Source organism: Schistocerca piceifrons, chromosome 2 (assembly GCF_021461385.2).
Source record: "Schistocerca piceifrons isolate TAMUIC-IGC-003096 chromosome 2, iqSchPice1.1, whole genome shotgun sequence".
Taxonomy (NCBI): domain Eukaryota; kingdom Metazoa; phylum Arthropoda; class Insecta; order Orthoptera; family Acrididae; genus Schistocerca; species Schistocerca piceifrons.
The window spans coordinates 766,755,045-766,769,320 of record NC_060139.1 but is presented as its reverse complement, the minus strand read 5'-3'; the positions used below and the strand labels follow the sequence as shown (position 1 = coordinate 766,769,320).

General features: G+C 39.7%; 1 protein-coding gene across 3 annotated transcripts in view; it reads right to left on the bottom strand.

Annotated features, from left to right (window-relative positions):
* Positions 1 to 14,276, bottom strand: part of LOC124777985 (ATP-binding cassette sub-family A member 7-like) — a 594,849-nt gene that overhangs the window by 497,296 nt on the left and 83,277 nt on the right. For all 3 annotated transcript variants that reach the window (XR_007015818.1, XR_007015819.1, XM_047253552.1), the window contains exons 9-10: positions 10,578 to 10,745; positions 10,338 to 10,496 (exon numbers count right to left, since the gene is read on the bottom strand). Coding sequence is in view for 1 of the 3 variants with exons in the window: in XM_047253552.1 (XP_047109508.1) it covers positions 10,338 to 10,496; positions 10,578 to 10,745 (327 nt within the window). In the remaining 2 variants the exon portion in view is untranslated. The remainder of the gene's footprint in view (positions 1 to 10,337; positions 10,497 to 10,577; positions 10,746 to 14,276) is intronic.

Here is a 14,276-nt window from a genome sequence, read left to right as displayed (position 1 = left end):
TCTGTCAACCCCTGCTTTCTTTGGGATTGGAATTATTATATTCTTCTTGAAGTCTGAGGGTATTTCGCCTGTCTCATACATCTTGCTTACCAGATGGTAGAGTTTTGTCAGGACTGGCTCTCCCAAGGCTATCAGTAGTTCTAATGTAATGTTGTCTACTCCTGGGGCCTTGTTTCAACTTAGGTCTTTCAGTGCTCTGTCAAACTCTTCAAGCAGTATCATATCTCCCATTTCATCTTCGTCTACATCCTCTTCCATTTCCATAATATTGTCCTCAAGAACATCGCCGTTGTATAGAACCCCTATATACACTACTTCCACCTTTCTGCTTTCCCTTCTTTCCTTAGAACTGGATTTCCATTCGAGCTCTTGATATTCATGCAAGTGGTTCTCTTTTCTCCAAAGGTCTCTCTAATTTTCCTGTAGACAGTATCTATCTTATCCCTAGTGATATATGCCTCTACTTCCTTCCATTTGTCCTCTTAGCCATTTTTCACTTCCTGTCGATCTCATTTTTGAGACGTTTGTATTCCTTTTTGCCTGCTTCATTTAATGCATTTTTGTATTTTCTCCTTTCATCAATTAAATTCAGTATCCCTTCTGTTACCCAAGGATTTCTATTAGCCCTCGTCTTTTTACCTACTTGATCCTCTGCTGCCTTCACTATTTCATCTCTCAAAGCTAACCATTCTTCTTCTACTGTATTTCTTTCCCCCATTCTTGTCAATCGTTCCCTAAAGCTCTCCCTGAAACTCTCTACAACCTCTGGTTCTGTTAGTTTATCCAGGTCCTATCTCCTTAAATTCCCGTCTTTTTGCAGTTTCTTTAGTTTTAATCTACATTTCATAACCAATAGATTGTGGTCAGAGTCCACATCCTAAATCTCTGTCTCACCATTATATAATCTACCTGAAACCTGTCAGTATCTACAGGCTTATTCCATGTATACAACCTTCTTTTATGATTCTTGAACCAAGTGTTAGCTATGATTAAGTTATGCTCTGAGCAAAATTCTACCAGGCGGCTTCCTCTTTCATTCCTTACCCCCATTCCATAATATAGTTTCGAAAATTGTTAACATCGGCGTACACAATTTGTATTAAAGAACATTCCAGCCACATTTCAGCATTTCTTAGACTGAGTTCTGTGAGGACTGAAACCTACACAATGTATGGTGTATTTAGATCACATATCTTCCTCACAAAATAATGAAGGAGAATGTCTTAAGTCTAAAAGAAGTGTTTGAGCAATTGTATCCAGTGCACTTAATGTGTAGAGAAATGTCACTTTGTGATAGAGGAAGTGCAGTACTTGGGGCACGTAATTAATTGTGAGGGAGTCTGAATGGACCTCAGGATAATAAAAGCCACACAGGATTTTCCAATGCCATGGATGGAAAAGGAACTGCAATCTTTTCTAGGGTTAGCAAATCACTAGCGTATATTTGAACCAAAATTTGCAGAAGTTGCACAGTTTCTAACTCATGTGTTAAGAAGGGGTTAAATTTCAAAGGTCAAAAAATTGCGAAAGAGTGTTTGGTCGACTGAAGGAATTGTTAAAAACTGGACTGGTACTGGTTTTCCCGAATTATGAGAAGGAATTTGTGCTTTCCCACAACACACGCGATAATGCTCTCAGGTATGTACTGGGCCAAGTTGTGAACAGCTCAGAACATCTGGTTGCCTATGCGCCGTGACAGCTGAGTAAAATGGAAAAAACTACTCTACAACCAAGAAGTAAATGCTGAGTGCATTATGGTATTACTTGTATGTAAGGAAATTAAGAGTCATAGTACATCATATGGCCTTGAAGTGGCTTTAGGGTTAAAAGACCCATCAGGTAGATTAATGCACTGATTGCTTACTCTCAATGAATTTGATCTTCAGGCAGATGGCTTCAGTCTAAAGATTTGTATATTACAAAGAGTGGGCCACACAACTGTGGAATGGCAGAAAACCCAGGCTCAGCTATTTTCAATGGAAACATGATTCATTATGTACAATGGACTGTTATGGAGCCAAACCAAACTTGGACCTTGTGTTGTTGTACCAGCCATGCTGCAGGAGGAAGTAATGAGAGAGGTACTTGATTATATGTTAGCTAGCCATGGGGGCCTTAGAACCACAGAACGATATATAGCAATGTTGGTATCAAACATGGAGACAGGGCGTAAGATGGCACATAAAAAACAGTTTAGCATGCACATAATTTGGTGAGTAAAGTCACCAATGAATTCCATCACACAGATTACCAGAACCCAGCAAACCATTTGAGATGATCCGTTTGGACATCTTGGGTCCTTCTGGGCAAATGCCAGAGGGAAATCATTGTGTGTTAATAATAATACATTATTTTTCATGTTATGTGGAGATGGTAGCTGCTCCAAGTCAACAAGCTGACAGTACCATATTTTACATACTATAAGACACACCTCTTTCTTCGAAAAATTGCTTCCAAAATTCAGGTGTGTTTTATACTCTCACCTGTCTTAAAAATGGCCATGTAGTCAATGCTGTGGGAAACCTATCTCTACTTGGTAACACAGGATTCAATTGTCAGCAGCAGTGCACCAATGTGACGAACATTAGTTGCGGGATTTCACAAGCTTGCTTACACTGTCTCCGTCCCTCCCTGTCATCACAAACCCAGAACACTGTCTAGCCTATGATGTGTCATTGCAGTCTACGGTGCCAGTGAACTTGAATTGGAAATGATTTGTGTTATCGGTAATAGTACAATATTTTTGTTAGTAGCTACTTTTGTAATGGAAAAAAATAAAAGGTATTCATATGATGTGGACTATAAATTAAAGTCACAGCATATGCAGAAGAACATGGAAACACAGCAGCTGAGCGGCATTTCAGCCCTCCACCAATAGAAGAAACCATCACGACTGGCTGGCTACTAAAGGAGAACTGCAAAAAATGAGGAAGACTAAATGTGCAAAAAGAGGACTGAATGCAAAATGGCCAAAACCAGAAGATGATGTTTTGAAATGGGTTCAAGAACACCATCAAAATTGCACTGGAATTAATATAAAAAAGATTCAAATACATGCTCATAAGCTAGCACTACAGTGGAACTTAACAGATTTTAAGGGTGGGGTTCGCCAGTGTTACAGGTTTAGGAAGCATCATGGACATAGCATGCAAACAAAAACCAAACTATCTCAGGAAATGCCATAAGAGTATGAAGAGAAAATATTATCTTTATTATTGAACACTGAAAGAAAACCAATGTGTCATTAAGCCAAATAGCGAATACAGCTGAAATTCCTCTGATATTTAATGCGTCGAGTAAAAGAAATGTTGCCATGAAAGGTGCCAAAATTGTAAATATAAAAACAAGTTGACATGAAAAAATGCACTACAATGTTGCCCTTTCATGTTGTGCTGATGGTCCTAAACTTAATCCAATGATCATTTTCAAGCACAAAACAATGCCAAAACCTTCTGAAATACCGCCACAGGTGTTGATGTTCACACACATGACAAGGGCTGGATGGACAAGGCTGAAATTATGGATTAACAGAGTATGGGAGAGAAGGAAAGGTGCTTTACTGAAAAGGAGTTCTCTTCTTGTGCTAGATCAGTTTAGTATTCATCTGCAAAATTCTGCGAAAGAGAAACTGAGACAGGGAAATACAGAGCCTTGCTGTTATTCCAGCAGAGCTTATTTCACAACTGCAACCTATTTATGTCTCAGTAAATAAACCATTGTATGGGAGAGGAATGTAACAAATTGTTAATCTGCAATCAAACAAGTATATCAGTGGATGAAACAGTCGCAGCCTGGAGTGAGAGAAGATATTATTGTTAAATCTTTCATGAAGTGTGGCATGAGTAACACTCAATGGCAGTGAAGGCCACCTTATATATGAAGATGACAATGATGCCAATGAAGAGGAGGAGGAACAAGAAGAAGAAGAAGAAGAAGAAGAAGAAGAAAGTTCAAATGATGATTTTCAGGCATTTAACTGGTGAGTTCAGTTTTATAAACTAAGATTTTTTTTCAGTCTGGCTTTGCAATCTAACAATAAAAATGGTAAAAATGTTATTTTTTTAAAAACTGCTTAAAAATTATGGTGTGTCTAATAGTCCATAGCATCTTATACTCCATAAGATATGGTATGACAAGTATGGGTCAACAGTTGGTTGCTAAAATTCAGAATCCCAGAGTTATTAACTAAGGACCAAGATACTAAACTCATATCAGAACTAATAAAACAATTGTGTTTTTTACTGCAAATTTGCAAGTTATGAACAGATGTTTAGACATTCAAGCAAATAACAAAAAGAATGGGTGCACTGGACAACAGGAAAGATGTTGAGTCAGTACGTCAATTGTTGTTGTTCTGGTCTTCAGTCCTGAGACTGGTTTGATGCAGTTCTCCATGCTACTCTATCCTGTGCAAGCTTCTTCATCTCCCAGTGCCTACTGCAACCTACATCCTTCTGAATCTGCTTACTGTATTCATCTCTTGGTCTCCCTCTACGATTTTTACCCTCCACGCTGCCCTCCAATGCTAAATTTGTGATCCCTTGATGCCTCAAAACGTGTCCTACCAACCGATCCCTTCTTCTAGTCAAGTTGTGCCACAAACTTCTCTTCTCCCCAATCCTATTCAATACCTCCTCATTAGTTATGTGATCTACCCATCTAATCTTCAGTATTCTTCTGTAGCACCACATTTCGAAAGCTTCTATTCTCTTCTTCTCCAAACTGGTTATCGTCCATGTTTCACTTCCATACATGGCTACACTCCATACAAATACTTTCAGAAACAACTTCCTGACACTTAAATCTATATTCGATATTAACAAATTTCTCTTCTTCAGAAACGATTTCCTTGCCATTGCCAGTCTACATTCTATATCCTCTCTACATTGACCATCATCAGTTATTTTACTCCATAAATAGCAAAACTCCTTTACTACTTTAAGTGTCTCATTTCCTAATCTAATTCCCTCAGCATCACTCGATTTAATTTGACTACATTCCATTATCCTCGTTTTGCTTTTGTTGATGTTCATCTTATATCCTCCTTTCAAGACACTGTCCATTCCGTTCAACTGCTCTTCCAAGTCCTTTGCTGTCTCTGACAGAATTACAATGTCATCGGCGAACCTCCCTGTCTCACTCCTTTCCCAACCACTGCTTGCCTTTCATGCCCCTCGAATCTTATAACTGCCATCTGGTTTCTGTACAAATTGTAAATAGCCTTTCGCTCCCTGTATTTTACCCCTGCCACCTTCAGAATTTGAAAGAGAGTATTCCAGTTAACGTTGTCAAAAGCTTTCTCTAAGTCTACAAATGCTAGAAACGTAGGTTTGCCCTTTCTTAATCTTTCTTCTAAGATAAGTCGTAAGGTTAGTATTGCCTCATGTGTTCCAACATTTCTACGGAATCCAAACTGATCTTCCCCGAGGTCCGCTTCTAGTAGTTTTTCCATTCGTCTGTAAAGAATTCGCGTTAGTATTTTGCAGCTGTGACTTATTAAACTGATAGTTCGGTAATTTTCACATCTGTCAACACCTGCTTTCTTTGGGATTGGAATTATTATATTCTTCTTGAAGTCTGAGGGTATTTCGCCTGTCTCATACATCTTGCTCACCAGATGGTAGAGTTTTGTCATGACTGGCTCTCCCAAGGCCATCAGTAGTTCTAATGGAATGTTGTCTACTCCTGGGGCCTTGTTTCGACTCAGGTCTTTCAGTGCTCTGTCAAACTCTTCACGCAGTATCTTATCTCCCATTTCATCTTCATCTACATCCTCTTCCATTTCCTTAATATTGTCCTCAAGTACATCGCTCTTGTATAAACCCTCTATATACTCCTTCCACCTTTCTGCTGTCCCTTCTTTGCTTAGAACTGGGTTGCCATCTGAGCTCTTGATATTCATAAAAGTGGTTCTCTTCTCTCCAAAGGTCTGTAGGCAGTATCTATCTTACCCCTAGTGAGACAAGCCTCTACATCCTTACATTTGTCCTCTAGCCATCCCTGCTTAGCCATTTTGCACTTCCTGTCGATCTCATTTTTGAGACGTTTGTATTCCTTTTTGCCTGCTTCATTTACTGCATTTTTATATTTTCTCCTTTCATCAATTAAATTCAATATTTCTTCTGTTACCCAAGGATTTCTACTAGCCCTCGTCTTTTTACCTACTTGATCCTCTGCTGCCTTCACTACTTCATCCCTCAGAGCTACCCATTCTTCTTCTACTGTATTTCTTTCCCCCATTCCTGTCAATTGTTCCCTTATGCTCTCCCTGAAACTCTCTACAACCTCTGGTTCTTTCAGTTTATCCAGGTCCCATCTCCTTAAATTCCAACCTTTTTGCAGTTTCTTCAGTTTCAATCTGCAGTTCATAACCAATATATTGTGATCAGAATCCACATCTGCCCCTGGAAATGTCTTACAATTTACAACCTGGTTCCTAAATCTCTGTCTTACCATTATATAATCTATCTGATACCTTTTAGTATCTCCAGGATTCTTCCAGGTATACAACCTTCTTTTATGATTCTTGAACCAAGTGTTAGCTATGATTAAGTTATGCTCTGTGCAAAATTCTACAAGGCGGCTTCCTCTTTCATTTCTTCCCCCCAATCCATATTCACCTACTATGTTTCCTTCTCTCCCTTTTCCTACTGACGAATTCCAGTCACCCATGACTATTAAATTTTCGTCTCCCTTCACTACCTGAATAATTTCTTTTATCTCGTCATACATTTCATCAATTTCTTCATCATCTGCAGAGCTAGTTGGCATATAAACTTGTACTACTGTAGTAGGCATGGGCTTTGTGTCAATCTTGGCCACAATAATGCATTCACTATGCTGTTTGTAGTAGCTAACCCACACTCCTATTTGTTTATTCATTATTAAACCTACTCCTGCATTACCCTTATTTGATTTTGTATTTATAACCCTGTAATCACCTGACCAAAAGTCTTGTTCCTCCTGCCACCGAACCTCACTAATTCCCACTACATCTAACTTTAAACTATCCATTTCCCTTTTTAAATTTTCTAACCTACCTGACTGATTAAGGGATCTGACATTCCACGCTCCGATCCATAGAACGCCAGTTTTCTTTCTCCTGATAACGACGTCCTCTTGAGTAGTCCCCGCCCGGAGATCCGAATGGGGGACTTTTTTACCTCCGGAATATTTTACCCAAGAGGACGCCATCATCATTTAATCATACAGTAAAGCTGCATGTCCTCGGGAAAAATTACGGCTGTAGTTTCCCCTTGCTTTCAGCCGTTCGCAGTACCAGCACAGCAAGGCCGTTTTGGTTAATGTTACAAGGCCAGATCAGTCAATCATCCAGACTGTTGCCCCTGCAACTACTGAAAAGGCTGCTGCCCCTCTTCAGGAACCACATGTTTGTCTGGCCTCTCAACAGATACCCCTCCATTGTGGTTGCACCTACGGTACGGCCATCTGTATCGCTGAGGCATGCAAGCCTACCCACCAACGGCAAGGTCCATGGTTCATGGGGGGGCAGTATGTCAACAGTCTCAATGTTGACAGTATGTCAACAGTCACCATAATATCGGAGACACGCTCAGGGCAAACCAGAAGCTTTGTCACTGTTACCGGCACTGGTCCCAAGAAAGGGGGGAAGAGTAAGAAGTATAACATGGCACAGCAGGTTGATCAAGCCACTCCCACAAACTCTGAACATATTTTGCCATACACATTAAGATCTAAGGTTAGCGTGATATAAAGAGGAAGGGATACTGTTTTAAAATTTATTGAGGGGGTTTATTAGGTGAATTTCCGTATATCTCATGTGACATACCACAGTAATGAGAATATGTGAAGTGAATGATGTATAAATGATAAGTTATTTTGTTTTTATTTATATGTATTCTGCTGGAGAACGTACCAAGATGTAAAGCATTGGGGTGTCTATACCACTGTACGGTTACTGACTGATGTTCAGGAGATGTCGACAGGTGGAAAGAACAATCTTAATTTCTAGGTTATAATGTGTGAATGAATTTCATTCTTGTGGTATGTTCACAGTTAATTGGGAGATATCATGCAGGTTGTTTATTTGAATTGATACTGATGTCTTGTAAGTGTAATAATCTGGGGGTTTGTTTTATTTTGCAATGGGCTTCAGATAGCAAGAGATTGTGTTTGTTTATTTTGTTGTATGAATATAGAGTAAGTGAAGTATAGCTATGAGTATTTCAGGTTGGAGGTTTAGATGGAGCATTGGAAGAAATTGTAGCTCACAGCTGGTTAGTGTATTTTGGAGAGGATGTGGTAGGTGAACAGTTTTGGTGTGCTGCAATTTTTGCACATGTCCGTTCTAGGATAAGAGTGAAAGAAAGAAAGAAAGAACTGACTCATCATCAACATCAAGTGGAAGAGCTGTGCTGGTGTCAGAGAGAGCAGGCTTCAATACGCCCAACCACAGTGGTTCAAACTACCACGTGCACATCTGAAACGGAGCTGTTTTTACAGGAACATATCTCCAGGAAGTAGGAACGCACTGGACATACTGTGAGTGATGCAGTTGTATCTATTACTAGTTGCTATGGGGCAAGGACACCCACGGAAGGCAGAGTGGGCAGAAATACAGGACAGTGGATTACTGCTGTATGGAACCCAATGAGACATTTTGTGACCAACTTTTCTGCTTCCTGCAGCTATAACAGGGGCTACAGCCTTGAATCTAACATATCCTCTACTGTATCTGCCTGGCAGTCCTTTCAGAGTCTTTCCAGCAAAAAGCTGTTCTACCTGAATTATACCTTTGACACAACCACATTAAATTCTCTCAGCAAGTTAACAGCTGCACAGAATTGGCACATTAGTGCAGTGTAACAGATTCACCATATTCAACAGTGCCATAACAAGTACCAGCATCAGGTCACGCTAACGGGAATCTTGTCCTCAGGAACTTTCTTAATCTTGGTTGCCACTTGTATCATCTATGTCCATTATCAGTGCAGAACTGCTCCCCTGATCTCTCAGTCCATTAGCTGCCTACACAGAGGCTCACCCACCATATGTGAAATGAAGCGATGCACCAAAAGAAACTACGCCATGAGTAGTGACTGTGTATAATGAGTATAAAGGATAAACCATACACAATAGGTGTGGGAACGTGGAAATGTAAATGGTACAGAATCAAATAATTTAGTAAGATCACAGGCTCAGCAGCAGACTATAATTCGGAGGACTGAATTCTCCCAAGGGGGGAAGAACTGTCGTGGCACTGGCTTTAGTGGGCTACAAGTAGCAGCCAGTTACTAAAATCCAGTGGCAAGCACTGTAGTACTGTTATTTCAGAGTATTACACTCTTCAAGCTGCCTTATGCTGGACCAGGTTGCTTCACAAACAATGTCTGGCACAGCACTTTTCAGGTGTATGTGCAGCAGGGGGCTTTTTGTCAGAACTATGCAGCAAAGATGAGTACATCTGGGCCTCCAGCAAAGCCAAAGAGTGCTGGAACTGAGGACTTGTCTCATGTCACTCAACATTATACCACTCCCATACTGATGTCAGACTGGGCTTCTAATGTGACCACCACTGGTGTAGTGCTGCGCTTCAACTTCAGCCCTGATTTCAACACAAATGTAGTCTCAACACTAGCTGGTTTTCTCCTCTGACCGCACTGCCCCCTAGATACAGTCATGGGCTTCCTAGCACCAGATAGCCTGATACTTTCAGGCATTGAACTGTGTCTGCCCCAAAGAAGCCATTCAGTGCATACCAGCACCTAGCTCTCCATCCATGGAGCTCGTGGGTTTGCCCTGGCCATGCTGTGTCAGACTTGCTCCCTATCTGTCTGCCAATAGCACTCACTCCTGGCTAATTCTCTGTGCTGACACGGCCTACTCAGCAAAGCCACCCCAGCTGCCTGTTGTCAGCTCTGCCAACATCAGATTCCGCCACCTCAGCAGTTCTTGACTATATGCATTGGCCGACTTTTCTGTATAGAATGAGCTACCAACAACAGTTGTTTATCTTCTGAGATCATTCTCTGGCTCCGGTTTTACCCATTCCATGAGATTACTCATACCTGGCAACCTAATGCCCAGCTGGTCATCCTGCTGTCCTTGAGTGACTGTGTAATGGTCAGCAACCTGGACCACTACATCATTCTTAAACAGGAAAATGAGTTCTGAAGTGTCATAGAGAGACCGGTTCAACTCTTTATTGATTTATTATATTACAAACAGTAAATACTACAAAAAGTTATGGACTTTTACAAAACTGTCTAAGGGTGACAAGTTACTGTGTGTTTGAAACCAAAAACAAAACAAACCTCTTGTTACAATGACTATCAACAGTTTTTGAGCATACTTACAGAAAGAATGGCTTCAATTGACGCCATACAAGATGAATCGCAGGGTTACTGCTCATCTTCTGGAACATTTCATTACATTTGGGGCTAATGTCAGTATCATTTACTGAAGTTTCATATGAATACTGCAGTCCACTGAATTTTTGCTGGAGTTCATCAATCCTGGAAAAACAACATAGAATATAGTAACTTCCTGAATATTTCACAAAGTAGTTACACAAGGAAACATTTCAAATGAGTTACCTGTCTGATGTGTCCTCGTGAAATTTTAACATTCCCAACAGAGCTTCAGTACTTCTGCCACAGAAAAAATGCTGAATCATCAGGAAAGCCGCATATTCATTAGATACATTGTGCTGCTCAAGAATTGCAGAAATTTCTCTGTATTCCTGCATAGCCTTCTTGATATCTCTGAGAAAAGAACAGGATTATAATTATTAGGAAAAATACCAAGACTACCACATACCCTGTGGGTATGAGTATGAGCCACTAGCCCACAAGGGAAAAACTTGTAGTGATGCATGTGCTTAGAGCTAAAATCATACTGAAGCAAAATTCCAAAATTCATGTTCTGTATTTAAGTCATACTGAGAGCTAATATTATGTCTGCATATTACAGGTAAGGGCAGGAGGGGAGGGGGGGTTCTAGACGCAAATCACATGCTAGCATCAGTTTGCACTAAAATCATGAGATGAAACCTGCATACCACCAGACACTTATAAATGTCCTATGCATTATTTCAAACAATCTCAATACCACCTCTGATTTATTGTCAATGCAAACAAAATACAACTGAACAACAACAAAATTCATTTCTTTAAACAAATGTCTCTGGAAATATTAAGAACATCCATTAAAAAACAAAATGTTCACTGATCAAATGTAGTCATACAGCAATTCAAACAGAGACACAGATTGTTTGGATTGTCCCTGCTCTCATATGTTGTGTTAGAGCACCCGCTCCATTCTGCGCATTTTTTGCAACCCGTTGACTTGTTATTTGCCTTTTGTTGGTTCCTGCTTTTGCACAATGTGTGTCTTCATACAAGGTGTCTTCTCATGTCTCTTGGAATTTACAGTGGAGGACATGGTTATTCTACATTCAACCAGTGCTATTTTACTGCCCAAGTATTTGTTGTAGGTGTCAGTCATATAAATAATAATCTTTTTAGGTCAGCAGACACTATTCTGTGCACATAAGTAATATGACGGCATCCACCTATAAGTCTCAGCCATATTTCCATTATATTTAACAACTGGCATCGTTTTGAGATAATATGCTAGCATGAATTCAACACTTGTACCATTGTACAGGGTGGCTCACATTTGTGGAACCACACTTCTGCAGCAAAATAGATCAATGAACAGACATTTATAGCTAAGTCAATAAAATTATTCTGGATTTGTGTCCGCATTGTCAACTATAATATTCCACAGTTTCAGCAACTATTGCAAGATGCATTGCTCATGGTCTGTTGCTAAGAATTTTAAGAATTGTATTGACTGTGATGACGGCCGCGGAAGATTATGTTTACACGTTTATAGTTATACCTAAGCATTATGAAATACGAGGGGGGGGGGGGGGGGGGAACCTGTGAGGCAGTGTTGCCAACACAGCAACCATTTTGAAAGTCACCATCTGGGATCCAACTCGTAATTTTCAAATGGAAAGAGGAAAGTTAGACATGTCCAACAGATAAAGATTTACACAAGAAACACAATGGTGTCTTTCTTTTGAGCAGAGCTTTATTCATTCGCAAGTTATGACACGTTTTTTCCTTACAGGTGATATGAAAGCTGGTGGCATTAACCCAAGTCCAATGCACTGAGATCATCCTAATATCAAGAGAGAGGAGCACCCATATTGTCACAAAATATCTCAATCAATGCCACCCAGGCAGACCACCAATTACTCACAGTGTAATGGTGAAACTTAATGAAATTCTGTGAAATTGTCTGTGTCACAGACAAATCAACAGCTGTACAATCAAAAACAGCTATGGATGATGCCACACCAACCATTCTTCTGGCATTATTCAGTAAAAAATCCAGAGTGCAACATTCACCAATCTTACAATAAACTGGGTTCAGCTGTAAATCAATACCAGGAAGTTTGGTTACACAAAACGCAAACGTTACGTCATTTCACATGGTTGATCCAAATCGTTGGGTTCCATTTGTAGAATGGATGACATAAAAGCCGGACAAAAATCACTGTTTACTCATTGATGTACCGTTTACAGGTGAAGCCAGTCTCTCAGTGGGGAAGAGGCAAACAAACAGAATCACTGATACTGCTCAGGTGTTACTCCTCACCGGATGGATCCACTGAAGGTAGTTGGCACATCAAAAGCGATGGTTTAGTGTGGGATGCATGGCTCTGATATTGCTGGGCTCTTCTTCATTAATATACACTAACAGTGCCATATCTCCAGTTGTTAGACAAAGGTATGTTGCCACTGCTGTTGACTGAAGACAGGAAATTTCCAAATTTCTTTCAGCACAATGGTGTTCCACATCCCTACAACCTAGCTGTCCAGAGGTAACCGAATATCCAGTTTTGCCAGAGATAAACAGGTCACAGATGTCTGGCAGAGCGGCTGCCAAGTTCTCTGCATTAAAGTCCATTAGATCTATATCTATGGGGACAAGTGAAGGCAATTGTTTATGAGGTGAAGTCCTGTCCACATCAGGAAATCGGCTGTTGGTGCTTGTGTTTGTATACCAGCACAAAGTAGGTTGAAGTCCATACAAAATGGGATATTAACTCAGAAATGAATAAAGCTATACTCAAATTAAATACACCTTTGTTTTTCTTCATTTAATTCTTTGTTTGATACAGCACATGACCCCTTTTCCATTTGAAAATTACGAGTTCTGTCCAAGTGGCAGCTTCCAAAATGGCCACCATGTTGATAACATATCTTCACAGGTTTCCCTTCAATCCCACCTCATACTATTTGGACTTAAACTTCTGTTTATTCACCTGTTTTTGTTTCAGAATAATGGTTCCACAATTATGAGCCACACTCTTATTACAGAAGTCTGTAGAAATTTCTATCCTTTCATTTTCCAGTCGCAACACCCCGTGAATATTGATCAATTTTATTTCTTTTTCCAGGTTTTATGGATACACCATCTTTGGGGGATGTTCCTCCTGTTTCCCCCTTGTTAGTTACAGAAATGCTTATAAGCATTAGTTAACCCACTGGGCTAGTGGCTCAAGTTAACACTTAGAAGTATCAGCCACAGCAAGCATTTTAAATTAGCAACAAACACACGGCACTCCTGATTACTGTAGAAAGGTAATCATTTCCTTTTTTTTTTCTTTTTTTCATGCTGACAAATAGAAAAGAGATTAATATGTCAGTTAAGTGAATGGAAAATGGTATGACAGTACTGAAGAGTAAATGCAGCATTCAGATGAAAGTGTGTCCTTCCTTCAGTCCTCTCCATTGCCCGAAATACCCATTAACTATAAAAAATATCACAAAACTATACATGACTTATAGTAAATTATCTGAGAATAAATTGAGTTCCACATGATCAACTGTGTAAGCCATAACACTTCCTTACTTTTAGAAATCTTGAAAACATTAACTTCCATTTTTTTTTTTAATTTGCAATAAAATGCCAACAGAAACAAAAAATACATGTGAACTGGAATACGTTACAAAATATTACATGATATGAGATGTTTCACCTGTAAACCCTTAAAAAATTGAAAATTTAATATTAAAAACATAGGGTTATGTTTCAACCAAGCATGTTCGCTAAATTCATTTACAATTTCAGCTCAGTTAGTTCAGCAGTAGTGGAATTTAACAACCTGTGGACAAACACCATACCCTTTTAACTAAAAATACTCTTTCCACTGCTTCTGAATCTTAAGGTAAACAGAATAACAGCATATCAGATCATCACTGCTACCTGCATCAGTT